Below are 20,308 nucleotides of genomic sequence, written 5' to 3'. Positions count from 1 at the left end.
TGGGGGAGCGCAAGGAAGAGGCGGGAAAAGGCGGGCGGGCCGTGCGCATGTGCAACGGCGGGGACTACAAGCCCCGGCGTGCCTTGCGCTGGGAGGGCGCGGCAAGGCACGCCGGGAGCTGTAGTCCTCCCGGCACCGGGCCGGGCCGTTCCGTTCGGGGCCGGGCTCCCCGCCCGTGGGCGGGCGGAGCCGGCGGCTCCCCCATGGCGGCGGCGGCGGAGCGGACGGACGAGCTGGTGCGGGAGTATCTGCTCTTCCGCGGCTTCACCGCCGCCCTGAAGCAGCTGGACGCGGAGATCAAGGCGGACCGGGAGAAGGGTTTCCGGGTGAGCGGCGGGCGCCTGTCCCGTGTCCCCCCACCCTTTTCCCGGCGGGGCGCGGGTACCCCCGCGGGCGGGACGCAGGTCCCCTGGCAGGCCGCGGGCGGCCCTCCGCGCCTCGGCTCCGGGGTCTGCGGTGAGGGGAAGCGGGGCCGGGCGGCGGCGGTGAGCTGGGTTGGGCGGCGGGGCCCGGCCGCGCCGCCGGCGGGACCCCCCCCCCCCTGCGTGGCGGCGGCGGCCGCCCGGCTCTGCCGCCCTTCTGTCCGCGCAGCCTCCCGGCGGGGAACGGGGGGAGAAGACGGGGGGGGGACACAAGGCCTCCGTCCCCTCGCCTGGCTTCCCAGCCGCGGGCCGCAGTTGCCCGCTCGCTCGCCCACCGGGCGGCGGTCTGCTCGGCCCGTCCGCGGACCCCACGTCCGAGGTGGAAATCACCAGAGGATTCTTCGGTTCGTGGGGAGGGTGAACGGAGGAGACGCGCGTAGGAGAGGGCAGCGGCGGCTCTTTGCCCAGATCTTCTCTCAGCCGTGACATTTGTATCCAGCGGCTTTACAGCTCCGCTCCCTCCTTGGGATGACTTAAGCACCAGCTCGCTTGCGGGATGCGTGGAAGTCGGCGGAGAGTTTGCCAGCCTCGAAAATACGGTTTCAGTCCTGTCTGTGAGCTCCGTGTTCCTGTAGCAGCAGTTCTGGGCAGTGAATGTAGTGTTTTGAACAGTTTTGAACAATTTTTCTTCAGCCGGCAGTACAACCACTGCCTTTATCATTCAAAAAGCATGTTGCTTTTATTTTTTCAAACACCAGCACTTTGCTAATGCTTAGAGGTCAGCAAATGCTTGATTTAATTGGAATTATATTGTCCAAGAAGGGAGTGCTGGGGTCACAGACTTCAGTTTCCTTTATCTGTAGGAAGCCGCAGAGGTAGAGGCTGGATGATGTCCTACGACATTAACTGATGACAGGGGAGCAAACCACATATTAAACAACTTTGATAGTTGGATTTTGTATAGGGTGCAGATTTTTTTCTTCTTTTTTTCCTGGTGCCTGTCTCGGCCATCAGAAATCACTGGATGAAAAATATATTCCCGCACCACCATTTGGCCTTATTCATATTGCAGAAATGATTTTCAAAGAGACATAATGACAAAAAAAATTTCTGTTGCAAACTTTTATGCCTGCCTTGTTAGTAGATTATATTATTAAAGATAAAGGTACTTCAAAGATTGCAGTACAATGGATCTTTCTTCCTCTTTCTTTTGGCTAAACACAGGGCTTTTTTACTTTTAGTCTAAAAATAATACTATTTTCCAGGTGCTGCACTTGAGTTTTCAACATTTAATCATATTATTCCTGTTTCTTCATTATCAACTGGCTTTTAAAAGAAGCTGAAAGTTTTGCTTACTTGCAAAAAACCCCACCAACTGTGCTTAACATAACGTAATCTTTTTGTCAAAATCTGTTTGGCTATGTTCTTTCATGTTTCTTTCTTTTTTTTATTTGAAGGGTGCTGCAGAGTGGAAGAATGCTAATACAAAATGCAGAGTGTTTCCAGGATTAGGAAAATAGCTAATGCATAAGTGCTGGATTGTAATATTATTTGTGCAGTTAAAGCTTCTCAGCATTAAGTTACAGAAAGTCTCTTGTGCTGGAAGAGCCCTCATGTGACTGCAGTCTTCCCCGTTTTGCCCTCTTTAGGTAGATAAGATAGTGGACCAGCTGCAGCAGTTTGTTCAGAGCTATGATCTGGCAGCCCTTCGGGATTACTGGAGTTATCTCGACCGACGCCTTTTCAGCCGTTTGGAAGATGTGTACCGGCCAACAGTGAACAAGCTGAAAACCAGCTTATTCCGATACTACCTCGTCCATACTGTTCAGGTAGTGTTTGATTTTTAGGCTTCTGTTTTAAAAAGATCCTGGTCTCTGAAACCAGAGCAATAAAATACTCTTGTGAGCCTCTGACAGGCCTGGCGTGTAAGAGACAAGCAATTCATGTGTCATGTATCAGGAGTGTAGCAAGGAGTTTGATGCAGACTCACATGACAAGCTTGTAAACAGGATAGAGAAGCTCAGGCGAGAGGGAAATACTGTTAGCTGGGAGCAAGATACTCGTACTCAGACATGAAGGCACGTCCCCCTCAGACAGGATGGCTGTACTGCTAGCTCAGTCCTGCTCAGCCTCTGTTAATAACTTAGATACTGGGAGAGATCACAAGGTTTGTAAACACCTCCTCGTGGGGCATTGCCATGGGAACAGAGGAGGACAAGAACAGTGCTCAAAGCAATCTTCATAAGTTGAAGAAACAGGCAGAAAAAAGCCCCAAGCACCTGTGTGTAGGTAGGAGTCATCAGCTGCTCCGATGCAGAATAAGGAACGATTGAGCAGGCAGCAGCAGTGCTGGGAAGGGCCTTTCTGCAGCACTGGGGATCAACGGGCAGGATTGTCTGTATTCCTTCTACTCAGCCAATCCTTCCTGGCACCCCAGTTCTTAAAGCATCAAGGGAGTTGGAGGGCCCAGAAGGAAAAAAGGTGACTTGAAGTTGGTGGAGTTGAGTTTTAGTTTATAAGAGAGGGGAGAAGTGGGCTTCAAATCTGTACAAGGTAATGTGGGAGAGAAAATGAGTGAACGTTTTTTGTTTGCTTTGAATAGAACAGAAAATAATGACCTTAAAATGGAGCAGAGATTATCTTATTGAAACCCTAGGAAAGTCAATGGAATATATTACACAGGGTGGGCTTTGGCAAACAGAATAGACAAATACCTGTCAGGAATTCATGTTCCATTTCTTACGACTTAGAAGCATGTTTCCTCCTTGATTCCATTTCCTGACTAAAAATCTTTAATGACAGGTGTTGTTGGAGAAGTCGAAATCTAATGCACGTTTCTGGAAGTGTGTTTTTTCATGTTTTGTTTTGCCCTGTGCTTACCCTGAGGTATGTCTGTCCTTCTCTGAATAATGTATCAGATGGAAACCTTTTCAGCCTACATCTGCTGTAGATTGGGTAATTTGAAGTACACTTTGGTCCTGTATATGAATGTTCATGTCTTGTGTCAGTGCACAAACTGCACTGGTTTAGCTGAAAATCAGTGTAAGTGATTAGTTTGATTTGCCTCAGCCTTTTCAACAAGACTGTGGTAAGTAGAAAGAAGGTCAGATCAAGTGCATTTGTGAGTGTCTCTTAGCGTATTTGAGAGTCTTTTGTTGCCCAACGAATCTGTTAACTCTAACCACTTGCTCTGTTGGGTGGTGAAAGTAGTTGTTAGTGTGTTCATAACAGAGCAAATATTCCTAGAACCCATGTGGTGGCATTAATGGAAGCATGAGCCCTGTTCTTCTTGCTGTGTTTCAGACCGGCCGCAATGACAAGGCGCAGGAGTTTTTCCTCAAGCAGGCCTCTGAGCTCCAGAACCAGGCGGAGTGGAAGGATTGGTTTGTCCTGCCCTTCCTCCCTGCCCCAGACTCCAACCCCACCTTCGCCACCTATTTCTCACGCCAGTGGGCAGATACGTTTATCGTGTCTCTGCACAACTTCCTGAGTGTGTTGTTTCAGTGCATGCATATCCTTTTTTGTAACTAATAGTTAAATCTCCCTTGCCCTGGTGTTATGCTCACTATTAACAGTGGTGCCAAGAATATAGCATTACAGAATTACAGCAGTATTGCTGCTTTCAGGTGATTGTTTAGAGCCAAGACTTCGCAGGAAGTTGGTGTTTACCAGAGGATGTTGGAATAGTTATTGTTCAATTATCTGATTATATGTTATATTCCCTGGGCACAAGCAATTGTGGTTGTTGCTAATGCTGAGCTCATCCCTATGCTAGTGACTAGAAATCTTGTCCATATCTTGTTCTGAAACGCTTTTCCTTTTTGCTTGGCCTGGTACAAAACAGGCATGCAACCTTGGGTCATAGTCCATAACTGAACTAGCATCTCCTGTTAGACCCTTCTCTGGGTACATATGTTTACAACATTGTCTAGTGACAGCTCACTGTAATAGGGTAATTCAATGTTAGCAGAAATAACAGCTTTTGTCCCACACTATGGAGTTCTGACCTTGTCTGTTTGCTGATGGGCAGATTTACACTGTAGCTGGAATACAGCTCATCTTGAACTGTTTCTTCAGTGTACGCTAATGCAGTAACATAACCTGTCTTGTCCTCCACTTCTGACATGTAAAAGGAAGAATCTAAAAATCCTTGCAAAGCCTATATGAAATAGTTTGTGCAACAGTAAAGTACAAAGAAAGTACAAAGTTGGCTCTGGTAACTAAGCTGTTACTAGTCTTCTGGCTTTGCACATATTTCTTGCTTTGCTGTCTTACAGTCCAATGGTCGGTATGGAGTACGGGCTTTTAGAATTAAGCCAGGTGCACACAAGTTCTTGCCTTGGTTTTCTTTAACATTCCTCACCAGTTCCAGTCATTTTGAACTTTGAAGCTGAATGTCTCAGGAGCAGTCTCATACAAGAAGAAAATGAATTGTTGCGGCATAAGGTCAGAACTGAAGTCACTCTTTAGTTGCTGACTGTGTGAGGCTGTGAGTTTTGTAAAATTGGTTCCATCCATTCAAGAAGGTTGTAGCTGTTCAGTTCAGTGCAATTATTCCAAGGCAGATTCTTCTGTAAGTCCTTTGTTATTTTGGTTTATCTTTTCAGCTGTCTCCAGCAAACTTAGGGTTGTGATCATATCGTGAAATGTCTGTTTAGGGTATTAACTGTCCCTCTGCTGGAGTGACTGTCTCTCTCCCTGTGCTATCTGACAGGTGGCTGCATACTGTGCAAACTGCTTTCCTGCTACACTGCAAAGTCAAGACAAGCTGAAACTAGTGGTGGGTTAAGGGCATATATGGCTGACTTTGCATGGAAACTTCTGAATAGTATTCAGTCACTTCCAGGTTTTAGGTGATGGAGCAACAGAAACGGGCAATAACTTCTGGCAAAGAGGCAGAAACTATTACTTCTGAAATGGCTGCTTCACCATGGTTGAAGTGCACTTAAAGCAATTTAGATCAACTAATGGAAATGTTGTGAATGTCTGTTTCCCAATTCTAGACCTTACAGTAAACCATAAGAAGGGCTGACCAGTTCAGACAAAATGTCGCCCAGCTCCATGTCTTGTTTTTGACGGTATCGTCAGCAGATGCTTAGAGAGAGGGTGTAAGAGTTTGTAGCACAGGTCAGTCCTTTCCCAGTATAATTTCCTGTTAGGAGAGATTTCGGAAATCTACAGTTTAAGAACTTTCTAAACTACAGATCACATGTGGATGATCACATACAAGTGGGAAGCCTTATTCATGTAAGCAGGACTTCAGTTTCACTTCCTCAAACATATCAAGTAAAAGCTCGTTCTGTATGAATACTTCAGTAAAGTGAGTTTTGTGCTTTGCCTCTTGTATTACAAAACATTATGTTGTATGTTGTGCTTCCCATTTCAGCTGTTTTGGTAGCTGATCAACACTGTTCATTTGTCCTAAAAATGTTGAAGTAAAATAGAATAATTGATTTCAAAAAGGAGGCTTTTTTGCGAAAGAAAAGCGAGGTTTGTCACTGTGTACTGTATGGAGTCACTGGATCAGGCAAACTTTGACGAGAGGGTTCTGCAAAGATGGTCAGTGAATAGGGACAGCAGGATAAGGTATGTTTTGAAGTAGAGCTCTTTTATTTCCTTCAATTTTGTGTTCTGTACTTTTAGTCAAATTAAAGCTGTTTTTTGTTTGTGGTATGTTGATTGATATTACTTACAGACTGGATAAGCGTTCTCTGGCAAATAGGCAGAGGTAAAACTATAGACTTTCCTTTTTGGAGAACTGCTCAGGTCAGAAAAGGAAGCAGCCACCTATAGAATACACGTTTAAATAAAAAATGGTGTGAATAAACATTGAATTTGATGCTAGTTGAAATTAAGTAGTGATTCTGATTTCACTGTTGAAACAATGCATATACGTGAACAGCAAGCTGGATTTCTAAAGCTCCTTTTTCTTCTTGTAATTTCTTTCCTTAAATACTCTGGTAAAAGGAAAAAGAAGAATTATATCTGAAAAACAAATGTACAGAAGCAGAAAAGCCTGAGGAACTCTTCATGTGCAGAAGAGTCACAGGCATAAACCACATCCGTCACAGAAAACTGCATCCTGAGGTTCCTCTCTGCTAAGGGGGAAAAAGAAAAATGTCTTTCTCCATGATGTGGAGATAAATCTCCCTGTCATGCTTGGGAGGGAGCTGGGCAGGGTGTGGAGCTGGATTTCAGGGTGACCTGATGGCGTTGGCCTCAGTGCACCCTGACAGCTCACCAAACCCTTGGCTGTGGGAAGAAGATTACCTTCTAGGCTCAGTGCCCGTACATCACTACTGCCAGTCACATGCATTGCCCTGGCCTTGAACTGCCTGCATGGAGTGCCTGATCAGCTCTGCCCTGGCTGGCTCTAGTTTCCCAGCACCATTAACGTTCCTACAGCAACAGCCCAAGGAGAGGTGTGAAGGGTTTTAAGTAGGCTCCAGTTTCATGTGTGTAAAGTACTGATTGTTTTGACTGCTTGGACTAATGTGATGCTCAGCCAGTCAGAGCAACTTTCTTCCCTCCCCACCCTTCTAGGGCTGTTGAAATAAAAGGAGTAAACAACTACAGCAAGTGGGAAGGAGGTGAATTTCTGTGACCCTCTGTTTACTTGGCTGTCTTCTCTTGTTGTAGCTGTTTGCTTTGCAGGCTGAATCCTCCCGCATGAAGAAAGAGGAACTGGAGGTGGAACAAGCAGTTGTGCATCACAAGTTGCCTGCATACGTGGCCAACATGGATCGACTAGGGGACTCTGAGCTGTGAGTGCCTGCAGGGGAGGAGCTGGGGACAGGCTCTGCTGCTTTTATTGGGTCAGGGAGGCTGCTGGAGGGTCATTTCCTTGTTCCCTGCCCTGGGAATCAATGCAGAAAGACATCCCGGCAGAAATTCTGGTGACCGAAGTGGGTTTAATGGCAGAATTCATGACAGGCATCTCCCCTGCTATTTGGGAGAGAGATTTTTGCCAATCAGTGAGGGCCCAAGCACACATGGAGGTGATTCTGCTCTGCTCTCAGCATTGCACCAAGGTGTTCTGGGCAGCCAGGGCACTGGTAGCAGTACAATACTTTGCAGTATTGCTCAACTGAAGTGGATTGTCTCTTGACTCCTATTTACTTTAGTGCCTGCGGTGCCGTAGGTGAATGCCCTGTGTTGTTTTGTAGACACTGTTACTGTATGACCCAAAGGAGTCATTGTTACGCAGAGATGCTTTCTTGCTCTTGCAAAGTCAAGGGAAAAGGAGTTTCTCTTCTGCAAGGCTCAGTTACGCACAGAATTCCCCATAAAATTGCTGCAGTTAGTGTGTTTTATGGCTACATCTATTGTATTCTTATCTGTGGAAATTAGGCAGCATACACAGTGATACAGCTTGTTTAACTGTTATTTAAACTCTTATTTTTCCCCCAGTACACAGTCATGCAAAGCAAGTCTGTGTGTTTGAATTTATTGTGTTATTGAGGTTTTGGGTCTTTTTTGTTGCTTTAAAAGGATCTGAAAGCAAAGTAGCTTAGCCACAGGGTATTAATAACACTGCTGGGCCTTTGACTTTCTCATGTGCTTTTTTCACGTCTATTCAGACAGGAGGGGGATTGATCAAATTATCCTGCTGACAATGACAAATAGAAGTTGTAGCAGAGACCACACACAAAGTCTTTGTTTTAGTCTAAAAGTTGTCTGATTAAATAGACTTCAGTGTCTGGTGAGTTATCTTGAGAACTGCTCTGCAATCTCTGCATGGGATAGGCTACAGAGTTTAATTTGAGGGGGTTGTTTGTTTGGTTTGGTTTTTTTTTAACTACTCTGTGTGGAAAGCCCTGATGTTCATCTGCACACGTGGGGGAGAGTGACATGAGGGATGGGATAATTTGTTCCCGTAGTAATTTTTGTCCATTTGTATTAGAAAAACTTGCCTTAGAAGTGGCATTTCTTGTGTGTGCAACTTGTCTCTCAGTCTGGGGGCCAGTTCTGGTTGCTTTTTCCATGTCTCTGCTCAACCCAAAGCCCAACTTTGGTAGAACAGTTCCTTCCTAGAAGAGAGGATAGGCACAGTGCAGATGATTGTATTCCCCTTCCCCTGGGTGCTGCTCTGCTCTGAGGAAGCTGTAGCAGAGTGAGGTCAGACAGTTATGTTCTGGGAAGCACCTGCTGCTCTTGACATTGTGGGGTGAGAATGGAGGTGTGTGTAATCATAGAAATGGACCTAAACTTTCTTATTTTCTTTGGATCTGGTTTTTGAGATATCGAGGGCCTGTGCTTTAAAATTGCTGAACATGACTTGCTGAGTAAATAAGGGTGTTCAGTGAAACTCTGGATACTGAATGCCTCTCGAAGTAGGTCTGTTTTATGCCTTGAATTGGGAATCCCAGCTGAATAGGTTCTTTGGAAATCTGGATTCCCCTGCCTTTCCCTTAGGGTCTTTCTAAAATAACGAGATGGAGTGGAAGGAGTTGGAGGTGGCCCTACAGGGGATTCAGCAACAGTTGAGCCCACTGTCTCAGTGGCATCACTGAGAAGTGAGCTTTGGTTACAGTAATTATAATGATCTGCCCCAGGCACTAACAGGATGTTTTAAAACATTTTTTTTTTAATGCACAGTGGTCCATCGGCTTGGAAAGGAACATGTGTCCTCCAGTGGTTCAAACAGCCAGCACTTCGCTTGTTGGGTGGTCTTTGATCAGGTTGTCTGGCTACACTTTCATGTTCTGTTTGGTGGTGTTTTTTGGTTTTTGTTTTTTTTTAATTAGTGATATGACCTGCAGCCAGAGGAGTACTACACATTCTCTTCAGTCCCGGGGAGGCTTTCTGTCCTCTTTTCTTTCTCAAAGTAAAAAGGGCCCTTCCAGACCACCCCATCCAAGTGGGGCATCTCCAACGCAGACTGGCAGTATGCTGCTAGGGAAGAAAGAACCAGCAAATCACCAGGTAATTCTCAACTGTGTTAGTTGAAAGGTGTTCAGTATCCAAGGAGTTAACTTGCAGCACAGCACTGCTCCAAGCTTTTGCTTCCACCTGTAAAAAAGGAGATGTCCTTTCCTTCCTTGCAAGTGTATGCTGGGTGTGAATGCAGCACAAGAACGGCTGCTGTTGTCTGGGGGCTTGTGAAGCCCTTGCAGGTGCTTGGTTTCTTTGCCTCCTCTTTTGCTCTTTGTTCTGCAGCCTAGCACAAGCGTAACTTTGCCAAATCATTCCTCTGCCTTCCAGAGTGCCAAAGGAAAAGAAGGAACAGTGAGCTGTAAGGATGGGAAGAGCCACTTCAGTGGGTTAGTAGCAGGCGAGTCAAGTTCCCTGCAGCAGCGGCAGAAGCGCTTGCAAGAGCATGGGAAGGAAAGGAAGGAACTGCTGTCGAAAGGGACCTTTCAGGTACCAGGCAACACTGCAAGGCTGTGAAGCGGAGGGCTGGTGTTTCTGTAGTTTGTTGTGCTAGGTGGTAAAACAAGTGCAAGTGTTCCTGTTAAGCTTCTGAATTGCTACTCAGCTCTAACTGTATCAAAGGTTAATCTCTGTAGTTAATCAATTCCTTCCACACTCGGTTTATTTCTGTGTCCCTGGAAGGGAATCAGTATTGACATTTCAAATGGAAGAAGAGTTGTCTTTTGTCATGATCTTTTCAACAGCCTGGTCTTGGGGAGGGTATGTTTCCTCCACCTTAATGGTTATATTCAAAATACCTTGTTATAAACCCCATTCCTTAGTGGCAGTGGGCTTCGCTCACCCATCCTGCCCAAGTGAGTTCTCTCCTGTGGGTTCTTATGCTGGTTTGTACAGGCTCTGTGTGGGACAGATAAAAATTGATAGAAAGTTCTCCTGGGTAGGAGTGGAAATATCCTTTGTAGCAATCTTTGCTTTTTGGAGATTTTTGCACTGTATGTTGCAGTTTTGCCTGGGGGCGTCCCCTGCTTTCTAGTCTAATGAAATGATAAAACTGTATTCTGGATTTTAACTCCTGAAGGTCAGCAGACTACTTCTGTTCACCTGTGTGTTGTCTGGCTTTCAGCAGCCATGTGGTCAAAGGATACAGAGCGCAAGAGGAATGATGCCAGCATCTCAGCCGTGTTTATTTTGGCTGTATGAGACACTCTGCCTTGGGGGAGAGACACTACTGAGGGACTGTTGCTTATTGGCCTGTATTTGTGGCTGTTCTGTGTTGGGGAGCGCTGCTTTAGGGAGGAGATGTTATTCCTTGACTGAGCATTCAAGGCTATGAGAGAACTTTTTTTTTTCTCAATGCATGTGAGCAAAAAGGAAACTGAAAGGCAGCACTGTTTCTTTCACACGAGTGTCATTCATTGGTTGTTATCTCCCCACACTAACACAGAGAGAGGTATTCTTGGATTTATTTCCCAATCTTTTCCAGCTTTGTGATTTCAGATTATTTGATTATGCAGTGCTTGACCCATTGCTTAAGATGTGAAGCTACTGTAAATAAGGCAAGGGTGTGTTAGGGAACAGGGATTCAAAACCATCAATACCAATACCATTGTGGGGCATTTCATCTTCAGAGGATGGTTTAGCAAGGGAATGCTTGCAGATGTTTTACTGGCTTATGTGCTGTATCTGCTTCTTGTTCAGTTTCTGGTGGCAAGGGAAGACTAAGCTGCTTTCAAACACTTGTGCATGCTGCAGTGCAGATCTTGTCTCATTCAGATACCTTGACCTCCTAGAACTCCATTTGTTCTGTCTGCCTTGTCAAATTGGGTTTTAAGCTTTTGGGCTCATGTTGACTTTACCACTGTCATCAGTCAGTTGGCTGCCGTGGTTGCCCCATTGCACACAGACTAAATCTCTGGCAGGCAAAGATAATCCATCCACTGGGGCTCACCATCCAACAAGAGATTTTGTCCAGGTTTACTGAACTGCATATTACACAGACTTAACTTACATTGCTGAATGCAAGAATTCCTTGAAATATGTTGATTTGCTTGTGACACTGTGCTCTAATGGCATCAAAATGGGCCTCTGATATCAGCTGAGGTATGCCAAACAGATGTTGTGGTTCCTTCAATTAATACAGGAAAGTGTATGGCTGGGCACATGGAAGGGGGATATAAGGGACTCTACAACCAAGGAGGCCATATTAAATGGTGCAATTGTGCAACACACTATCCTTGTTCTCAGAAAGGTCCCTGGTAGGAGGGGTGTTGAACTGACGATGCTTCTCTTTCAGTGCAGCTTCTTGTTTTTTTCTCCCAGCCGGCTGGGGTGGCTGAAGAGCTTGATCTGGAGCTTGTGCTTCCTTGTATTTCACATAGGATTTCTTCCTTCAGGGCCAAAGTGCTGAGAAGAAAACAGATATTAGCACAGCTGAGACAGAGCTGTGCTCAGAGCTGCATGCTGAGCAAACAGAGACTTCAACCAAAATGCCTGTCAGCAGTGCAGAGGCCGTGGGGGTCCGGCAGGAGCAGCCTTTCATCGTCCTGAGCCAGGAGGAGTATGGGGAGCACCATTCATCCATCATGTACTGCAGGTAGTGGACTGGTAGAAGAGGGCTTTCTCGTACAAGCTGCTGTAGAGGACCAGCAGTGTCTGACGTCTTTCTCCCAGCCTCTGTTCTGTCCAGCACATTGTGCATGTACTCTTGGTTGTAGGGCAGTTGAGTTGGTGTGACTGAAAATAGCCTGTAGTTTATGCAGTGAGAATGGATGGAGATTTTTGTGATTGGGAGAAGCCAGCCAGGAAGAAACTCTCTGGGAAAGCAGGATGATATTGCTTAAGGGCGCTATGCTTTGCATGTGGAGCTTGGTGCGCTTCATTGTGCCAGTTATTGTGGACTGAACAGGAAGTGGTGCAAGGAAGTTCTGATTCCTGCAGAAGGAATTGGTGTGTGGCCAGGACGGGAAGGATTACTGAGGTATCTACTGGCATCTGAGAACTTTAGGGAGAAAAATATCCAATCAGTTTCCTTCTGCACATAGGGTTGATTGTTCTGGACGGAGGGTGGCCAGCTTGGATGTGGACGGGGTCATCAAAGTCTGGTCTTTTAACCCCATAATGCAAACTACAGCTTCATCCATTTCCAAATCTCCGTTGCTGTCTCTGGAATGGGCGACCAAGCGTGATCGGCTGGTGAGTAGTCTGCATGTGGAGGCTCAAGAGTCACAGCAGATGATTTGGGGCTGTGTTGCTATGTGTTGCACATTAAATTCTAGACAGATGCATTGTGGATAAGATCAGGGCAAAAGTTAGTTTCTACTTCAGTGGCACATGGGGACCTGAAGCTTGTAGGGTCTAAGAAAAAGTAGAGTGGGGATCGTGCTCTGTGTATTGAACAAGGAATTCCACCTTGCAGTAGGTGAACCACCACCGGTTGCCCTAAGAGAGAGGTTCCCAGGCTACAGTGTGGGTACAGCTGCAGGGTAGAAGTAGCCCCTTTAAGAGAAGTGCCTGTCTTCAAGCAGAGCAGGCAGCCACTTGTAAAGGCAGGCAGAGGCAACCAGGTACAACAGCCCATGGGAACCCTGCAACAGGGAGCTGTGGAGCTTTACTCACACCCTGAGCCAGAAGCAGAGAAGGGAGAGCAGGGGTGTGGTGTTGGCATTCTACTTGTGCAGGTGTGAAGAGGGCTCCGTGGCCAGTTTTATACTGGTGCCTTATGACTTGGGGGTTGGTGTGTGCATAAGGAGCTCGGGGCTTGTTTAAATACCACGACAGTTTAAGTGTTTCCTATAGCACTTTTCCTCTAGTTCTGTTACTAGAGAGGAGCCTTAAATTATATGCATTCTTCTGAGTCCTAGAACTGTTGCTAGTGTTTCATGCCATCCCTTGGTGAACAGAGAGGGCTGTGTGAGAAGGCAGGCCTGCAACTGATGGAATATTCCTCACATTCTGGTGCTGACAATGTGTTGCTGCTAACCCCAAAATGCCACCTGTGAAGAGCTGGTGCTACAGCTTGTCTCTTTCTTTTCTTTTGCTCTTAGAAAGAAGGTTGGCCATGTAGTTGTTCTGATGTTTCTTCTGCTTTGTGGAGTTTATTTCCTGCTTGCTGAAAGAAATATTATTCTTTCTGAAATATATGGGGATTCAGCAGCAAATCAGGCTCTGAAGAGAGAAGGATCTGGCTTGCTTAATTTTCTTGGATAATGCATCCCTCCATGGTTTTACTTTAGATCTAAATTGTAGCACCACTGATAAAGCATGTGTGAGCCCTTCTGAATTTCATTCTCCCCTGGATGAAAGGAGGTGGCTTCTACTTGGTTTTCTCTTAAACTTAGATGGTTAATTCTGTAACTCTTTCCTTGCTCCCCTAGATAATGAGACTGCACATAGGTTTTGCATCCTATAATGTTGAGCCATACTCTAGAAAGTGGCTTTTACTCCATCTTGGTGCCTATCAGATCATCTTCTCACTGGAAAGCAGTGCTTTTACGCTGACTTCTGTGGCTCTGGGGTAGTCCTTCTCAGTGTGATACGTAGAGAAAGACAGGATGTACCCTAATGGAGTGACGTTTAATCCAAATGCATAAGTAGAAAAAAATTTACTCTGTGTCTTGATGGTTGTTGGACAGCATCATTGTACTCCTCACTCACACTTCTTCCATCTCCTCCTTGCTGGTTTCAAGCTATTGCTTGGCAGTGGGGTTGGGACGGTTCGTCTTTATGACACAGAAGCGAAGAAGAATCTCTGTGAAATCAGCATTGATGAAGACATGCCCAGGTAACTCTGGAATAGTGATTTTTATATGTAAATATAAATGTTTTTGGTTTTGACCGTGAAAAGGTAGGTGAAGTCTCAATGTTCCTGCTGCTTTCCTGCAACTGCAGGACTATCTAGCCTTCGTCCAGAGGGCAGTCCCTGTCTGAGCAGTGTAAAACTGCTCAGTTAAATGGGAGACACTCAAAAATCTGTCGAAGCATGTGAATCCTGCCCTCCTTTACAGTGCACCCTGTCTTGCAGGGTCTTAATGGTAGAGCTCGTAGGAAAGTATTGTGCTTGAGGCAGCTGCTGGAGAGAGGCAATTCAGGATCGTGTTCTCTGTGTTTCAGGATCCTCTCGCTTGCCTGCAGCCCAAGTGGTGCCTCCTTTGTCTGTTCTGCGGCAGCCCAAAGCCCCATCTCCCACATGGGCTTCTCAGCAGTCAGCTCTGGGGGCAAAAGCATGAACCAAGTTCCTGGGAAGCTGCTGCTGTGGGACACTAAAACAATGAAGCAGCAGGTACTTGCTGAGTTTCTTTTCTTTCTCAGTCTGCTTGCTGAGAATGAGTGTCTTCTCTTTCAGTGTGTAGGAGCTCTCTTTCTAAATTATGCTGACTTTCTTTTTCCCCCCTTCCTCCTTTCCCCTCTATCACATGCAGGATAAAAATGAATAATGTAAGTAGCTGCTGGGTTTGGGTGGGTTTTTTTTGTTTTGTTGGTGTGTTGGTTTTTTTGAGGGATTCTTCAAAATAGTCCATAGCCTTGTTTCTATCCTGCCTGCACAGTTTGTGACTGGAAATGTCCCGAGAGAACTGAATGACGCTTTGCTCAGGCTTTCTCTGGTTGAGCTGTACTGAAGGGTTTTCTTTGCTATTTCCCCTGCCCTCCCTGTTTTTAAGTGAAGTGCTTCCTTCAGAGGTTTCATGTCATGTCATCTTCTCCGTTGTTTTGATTTAGATGGGTCAGACTCTGACAGGGAATCTCATCCCATCCCTCACCTTTGCCCTTAAGAAATGCTGTCCCTGACATGTAGGAGAAAGCAACATACTCAAGCTAATGCCTGCCAGAAGCTGGTTTTGCAGCCTTGAGGCCATGGCCAAGCAAGCTGTGGCTTGGCTGAGGTGAATTGTTGGGTTAGTGTCATAGTAAAATGCAGCTGCCAACCTTGAAGTCTGTAGTCACAAGAGGTGTAGGGCTCCAAACTGGAGGAGTTCTTGCTACTAAATACCGTCTTCCCTCCCTCCCCTGGAAATAAGCTTCTCGGCACCCCCAGCTCCGTTTCTCAGCATTAATGCAGACTTTCCCTTCCAGCTGCAGTTCTCCCTGGAGCCTGAGCCCATTGCTATTAACTGCACAGCCTTCAACCACAACGGCAACCTGCTGGTCACCGGGGCTGCAGATGGGATTGTTCGTCTCTTTGGTACGGCGGAAAAGGACCTGGGGGTGTTGGTCAACAGCCAGCTGAATATGAGCCAGCAGTGTGCCCAGGTGGCCAAGAATGCCAGTAGTGTCCTGGCTTGTATCAGAAATGGCGTGGCCATCAGGACAAGGGCCGTGATTGTGCGTTTGGACTTGGCACTGCTGGGGCCGCACCTCAAATACTGTGGTCAGTTTTGGGCCCCTCACTCACTACAAGGCCAACCTTGAAGTGCTGGAGCGCATTCAAAGAAGAGCAACGAAGCTGCTGAAGGGTCTAGAGAACAGGCCCTGTGAGGAGTGGCTGAGGGAACTGGGGCTGTTTAGCCTGGAGGAAAGGAGGCTTTGGGGAGGAGACCTTATTGCTCTCTGCAACTGCCTGAAAGGGGGTTGTAGCAGGGGGGTGTCGGGCTCTCTTCCCAAGTAGCAAGCGACAGGACAAGGGGAAAGGGCCTGAAGTTGCACCAGGGGAGGTTTAGATTGGATTAATATCTAATTGGATTAATATCTAATCCAATATCTAATATCTATTGGATTAATATCTAATCTAATCTTTTTCCTAATGGAAAAATGTCTTCACTGGAAGGGTTATCAAGCACTGGAACAGGCTGCTCAGGGAAGTGGTTGAGTCACCATCCCTGGAGGTATTTAGAAGACATGTAGACGTGGCGCTGGGGGACACGGTTTAGGGGTGGGCTTGGCAGTGTTGGGTTTACGGTTGGACGTGATGATCTTTTCCAACCTAAATGATTCTATGATTCTATGAAATTGGGCAGTGAGGTGGCCCCTCAGTGTCCCCAGGTGGCTGCTCCTAGCACCTTTCTTCTGCCAGCAACGAGGCAGCAGTGAGACATGCCTGAACACCAAGGTGGAAGCTATTATCTCTCCTCCACAATAGCTATCAGGAGTCAGTTGACATAAACTTTCTCTGGGGAACATTGGCTGCAGACCCTGGTAGTGCTGTTGGATTTGTTGTTTCCTTCCTGCTGAGGAGCAGAGTTAACTTGCCTTTGAGCCATGTGGTCTTGGCTGTGCCATATAGCAGTACTACTGCCAGAGGCTGAGTCTTGAGGAAAGGAATTAATGTGTGACCTTCCAGTTGAAGGCGAGGGCTTCACTTCAGTCCTCCTTCCCTAAGCAATATCTGTTTCTCAGGTTTTGTCCTCTTCAGCCTGCCCTTGTGATAAAGGCAGTTCAGGCCTCCCTCTTCTGTGAATGAGGGATCTGCTTCTGGCCCGGGTGCTGAGCTGGAGGCTGCAGTCCCACGTCTGTGGGAGGGCAGAACCGGCAGCAGCTGTCAGGGTGGACAGGATAGCAAGGGGAGGAGAAGAAGAAAGGTGGCAGTGGGGCTTGGATGCCGAATGTCTGCAGTTGACAGTGAGCATGTGAGCAGCCCTATAAAGCTGGAGGAAGAGGTGACTAGTTAGAGGCGATGATTTTTGTGGCCAGTGTAAAAGCCACATGCTGGAGAATAAGCACAGGGTGCTGGCATTGGATTGGGCTCCCCCAGGGTGATTTAGAGGGCTGGGACAGAGACCTTGTGAATGTAAAGGGCCTCTCTGTCTTTACCTCCGTTCTGTGCGTCTATGAGGAGTGTTCAGTACTGGTTCTTCCCTCAGATATGCAGCAGCACGAGTGCGCCATGAGCTGGAAGGCACACGATGGGGAAGTCTACTCCGTTGAGTTCAGCTATGATGAGAACACAGTCTACAGCATAGGCGAGGATGGCAAGGTAGGCTCTGGGTGACCTTCTACTGGTCAGCTGGCAGTGAGATCCCTTCTGGAGTCTTCTCCATATGGTGGGGATAGCAGTAAAAATACCCTCAGAATCTGGAGGATCTGTGGGCTGCTAACTGTAATTTTAGCTGTGCGGCACCACCCTGCTGCATACAGTCTGCAGAGAGAGCGGCTGGAAAGCATATTAACAGCTGGAGCTGTCTTGGACCTTGTCTGCAAATCCTACTGTTGGCGACATCCCCTTTGTATGGAATCCTATGGAATGTGAAGATGACCTTTCCATGCCCCTGAGATCACCACATTTGAGATCTGGGATTCACCAGGGACCAGATCCTTGACCACTTTGCATAAATTTCCTTGTCAGCAGCTCCCTGTTGCTTATAACAAAGGCTTCAATTTCTGTGGTTCCAGTCTTCAGCAGCAGAGGTGTGGCTCCGGGAGGGAGACTGCCTAAAGGTGCGGGTCCTTGGCTGATGACAGTTAAGTGAATTCCCACCAGGATCCTGCATACAATGTGGAAGGACACATAGGCAGCAATGCTTGTGGAAGGTAGAGCCTGTGTTTGCCTGGATAGTAGGCACTCTTACAGCTTTTGCAGCCTGTGTTTTATAACTATACCCACTTAGATATAGATGTCAAAATGCCATCCTCTGTTTGTGAGGAATAGCCACTTTGCTTAAAAACCACAAATGGCCTCTCTACTTTCATCCCAGTCCATTAAACTATGCGCTTTTGTCATCTCTTTTTGTCATTCTAGTTTATTCAGTGGAATATTCACAAAAGTGGCTTGAAGGTGTCTGAGTACGATCTTCCCAGCGAAGCTACGGGTCCTTTTGTTCTGTCCGGGTACAGTGGCTACAAGCAAGTCCAGTTCCCACGAGGGAGGCTTTTTGCTTTTGACTCTGAGGGCAACTATATGTTGACGTGTTCTTCTACTGGGGGAGTCCTTTTTAAGGTAAGTCTGAGAAGTGACGGGGAGTACTCTTACACATCCATACAAGCTCTTGTTGTTACAAGGCTGCAACAGCAGCTGCTGAAGTTCTCGAGCAGCACCTACCCATCCGTGCTCTGTGCAAGTTGCTGCTCAGTTTCATACAGCGTGCGTTTTAGCAGCGTGTGGTGCTTAGCAAGTGTTTGAACCCTCTGTAAGCGTTTGACTCTCTGTATGTAGCTAGAGTACGTGTGCTCCGTGTTCTTAAAGCTTAGCTGCAGCAGTTTTCCTTAGTACCCAAGTGCCTAGGACAAAGTTTTAAATTATTCTTTTTTAATATATTGATGCATGCCAGTTCAACGCAAAATGTGCGATTGTTGCCTGATGCTCGTCTTTAATCTGCCTTGTGTGCTTGCTCGTGCTATGTTAGTCCCAGCCTGATTCCCTCCTCTTGCTGTGTACTGAAATGGAATGAAGGGTAAGGCTGAATGGTTCCAAGCACCCCAATTTCTGTGCCGCAGTAACAAGCGGTTACTGATCGCTTGCCCCTTGCCTGCCTCCTCTTGAGTCAATACGCATCAGTATAAGCCATTGCAAGGCAGATTGGATGGAATTTTTACTTTGCATCTGGGGCATTCGGAGCACCCGCACTAACATGAGCTATAGGTTAGGCTTATGTGCTCTTCATCAGCGTGTGCTTTTAGCCTGCCCTGTTCAATTACTGCAGCTCAGCTGGTAGCAGACGCTGAGCTGCTTGAGACTGCGTGCTTCTGTTGTGAGACTGGAAATTTGCTTCCTCATGCGTGCTACGTACATCTCGACATGTCTCTGATTTTTCCGCTTAATTATGTATGCTGATGGGGATACGGAGTCTGTAGCAGGCTTTGGCTTCTCCTGTGGGTGCGCTGCCCCCACTGCAGAACCTTGCCTCCTTAAAACCTTATGCTTTCCTTCTTTCAGTTGAACGGTGAGGAAAAGGTTCTGGAGAGCTGCCTTTCCCTGGGAGGACACAGAGCTCCCGTTGTCACAGTGGATTGGAGCACGGCCATGGACTGCGGGACCTGCCTCACCGCTTCTATGGATGGGAAGATTAAATTAACAACCTTACTGGCTCAGAAGTCTTAACCTGGACAGTGCCGAAGGGAAAGAGCAAAAGACTTGACAAAACCAGCGTTAACTCCACAGGAACAAACTGCATGGGAGAGAAGGCAAACCACAGTCCCTCTTCTCATTGTAGCTTTTGCCTCTTGAGAAAAGTTAAATACGTTTGCCAAACCACTGTGCAGTAGAATGCTGGTATGGGACCGGATCAGTGGCAGCACTGAAAATTAAGTCTTCACTGATCCATAGTGGCAGCTGGACCCGCTCTGTTAGGGAGTCTTGAGTAGCATGTGGCTAGAAGGCTGCTGGGATCACGTCAGGGGTTCTGCAGAAGAAGGTGAGGTTGGGGGAGGCATGCATGAGGCAGCACAGTGCACGGTGGTAAGATGACTCAAACTGGAAAGGCCAGTGCAAAAGCAGAGTATTCTTTCAGTATAGCATTTGTTGTTGTGCTTTTATTTTTTTTGTTTGTGTGTGTGTTTGTTCGTTTGGTTTTTTTCCCCCATAAAAAGAAAATACTCCCTTGCACTTGATTCCTGTGCTCTGTTCAGTTGTTGCTGCAAAACATGGGGAGGGTGGCTGGGGCAGGGATGTGCTAGGAAAGTCTCCTGCACGGCGAAAAGACCCTTGGGCTTTCACCAGGTGCTTCCAGCACTGACACCCACACACGGGGGGGAAGCGGTGCAAGACATCCAGGAACAAAAATAATTGCGTGCGTTTGGATGTATGGTGTTGCCTTGGGATAGATGCCTGCTACCAACTAGAGGAGAGATCCCTAGTCAGACTTTTTGAAAGGCTTGTGTCGGAGTTCAGAAGCTCCGTAAATGCCTGGCAGCTACCTGATGGTGGATAGGAGGAGGGGGGGCCAGAACCAGTCTGGTCATGTACAGTGCTCTCTGTCACTGGAGCTGTCTGTCCCCCTGCACCCCCCCAACATCAGGGGAGGTGCTGTGCTCGGGTGTTGCATAGTCTTTGAGTGGACGGCTAAGCAGCCAGCTCTCATCTGCTTGCCCATTGCCGTCGAGCTCACCGCTGCTTACGTTCTTGGCCTTTCTTGGGAGTCTGCGGTACTGTTGTTCCTCGGCAGAGCTCTCACTCTCGATTATGTGGAGAACGGGTCCAATTTGCC

The 20,308-nt window shown here is 47.0% G+C and overlaps 1 protein-coding gene across 4 annotated transcripts; it reads left to right on the top strand.

Moving 5' to 3' along the window:
- Positions 1-140: 140 nt before the first annotated feature.
- Positions 141-19,638, top strand: WDR91 (WD repeat domain 91). 4 transcript variants are annotated; one of them, XM_052774412.1, is made up of 15 exons: positions 141-326; positions 2,012-2,191; positions 3,666-3,873; positions 4,726-4,808; positions 7,002-7,126; positions 9,110-9,287; positions 9,567-9,725; positions 11,630-11,829; positions 12,278-12,428; positions 13,922-14,016; positions 14,346-14,514; positions 15,306-15,414; positions 17,030-17,142; positions 17,905-18,102; positions 19,039-19,638. In XM_052774412.1, exons 1-15 carry the CDS (start codon positions 204-206, stop codon positions 19,201-19,203), a joined length of 2,256 nt encoding a protein of 751 aa, XP_052630372.1. In that variant the 5' UTR covers positions 141-203; the 3' UTR covers positions 19,204-19,638. The 4 variants fall into 4 exon arrangements, with proteins under 4 accessions (XP_052630372.1, XP_052630373.1, XP_052630375.1 ...); XM_052774413.1 differs by lacking the exons at positions 3,666-3,873; positions 4,726-4,808; XM_052774415.1 differs by lacking the exons at positions 141-326; positions 2,012-2,191; positions 3,666-3,873 and having other exon boundaries at positions 4,771-4,935; positions 19,039-19,636.
- Positions 19,639-20,308: the final 670 nt, after the last annotated feature.

Source organism: Harpia harpyja, chromosome 23 (assembly GCF_026419915.1).
Source record: "Harpia harpyja isolate bHarHar1 chromosome 23, bHarHar1 primary haplotype, whole genome shotgun sequence".
In the NCBI taxonomy this organism is placed as follows: Eukaryota; Metazoa; Chordata; class Aves; order Accipitriformes; family Accipitridae; genus Harpia; species Harpia harpyja.
Note: the sequence above shows the minus strand (reverse complement) of the source record. Positions and strands in the feature narration are given on the sequence as shown.

What these genes read in the sequence shown, in the direction of transcription:
- WDR91 (XM_052774412.1), top strand. Translation starts at nt 204, where the DNA reads ATGGCGGCGGCGGCGGAGCGGACGGACGAGCTGGTGCGGGAGTATCTG. An exon ending in TGTGTTGTTTCAGTGCATGC is followed by an intron (nt 3,874 to 4,725) that starts ATATCCTTTTTT and finishes AACATTCCTCAC; the next exon opens with CAGTTCCAGTCATTTTGAAC. An exon ending in TGGGATTGTTCGTCTCTTTG is followed by an intron (nt 15,415 to 17,029) that starts GTACGGCGGAAA and finishes TTCTTCCCTCAG; the next exon opens with ATATGCAGCAGCACGAGTGC.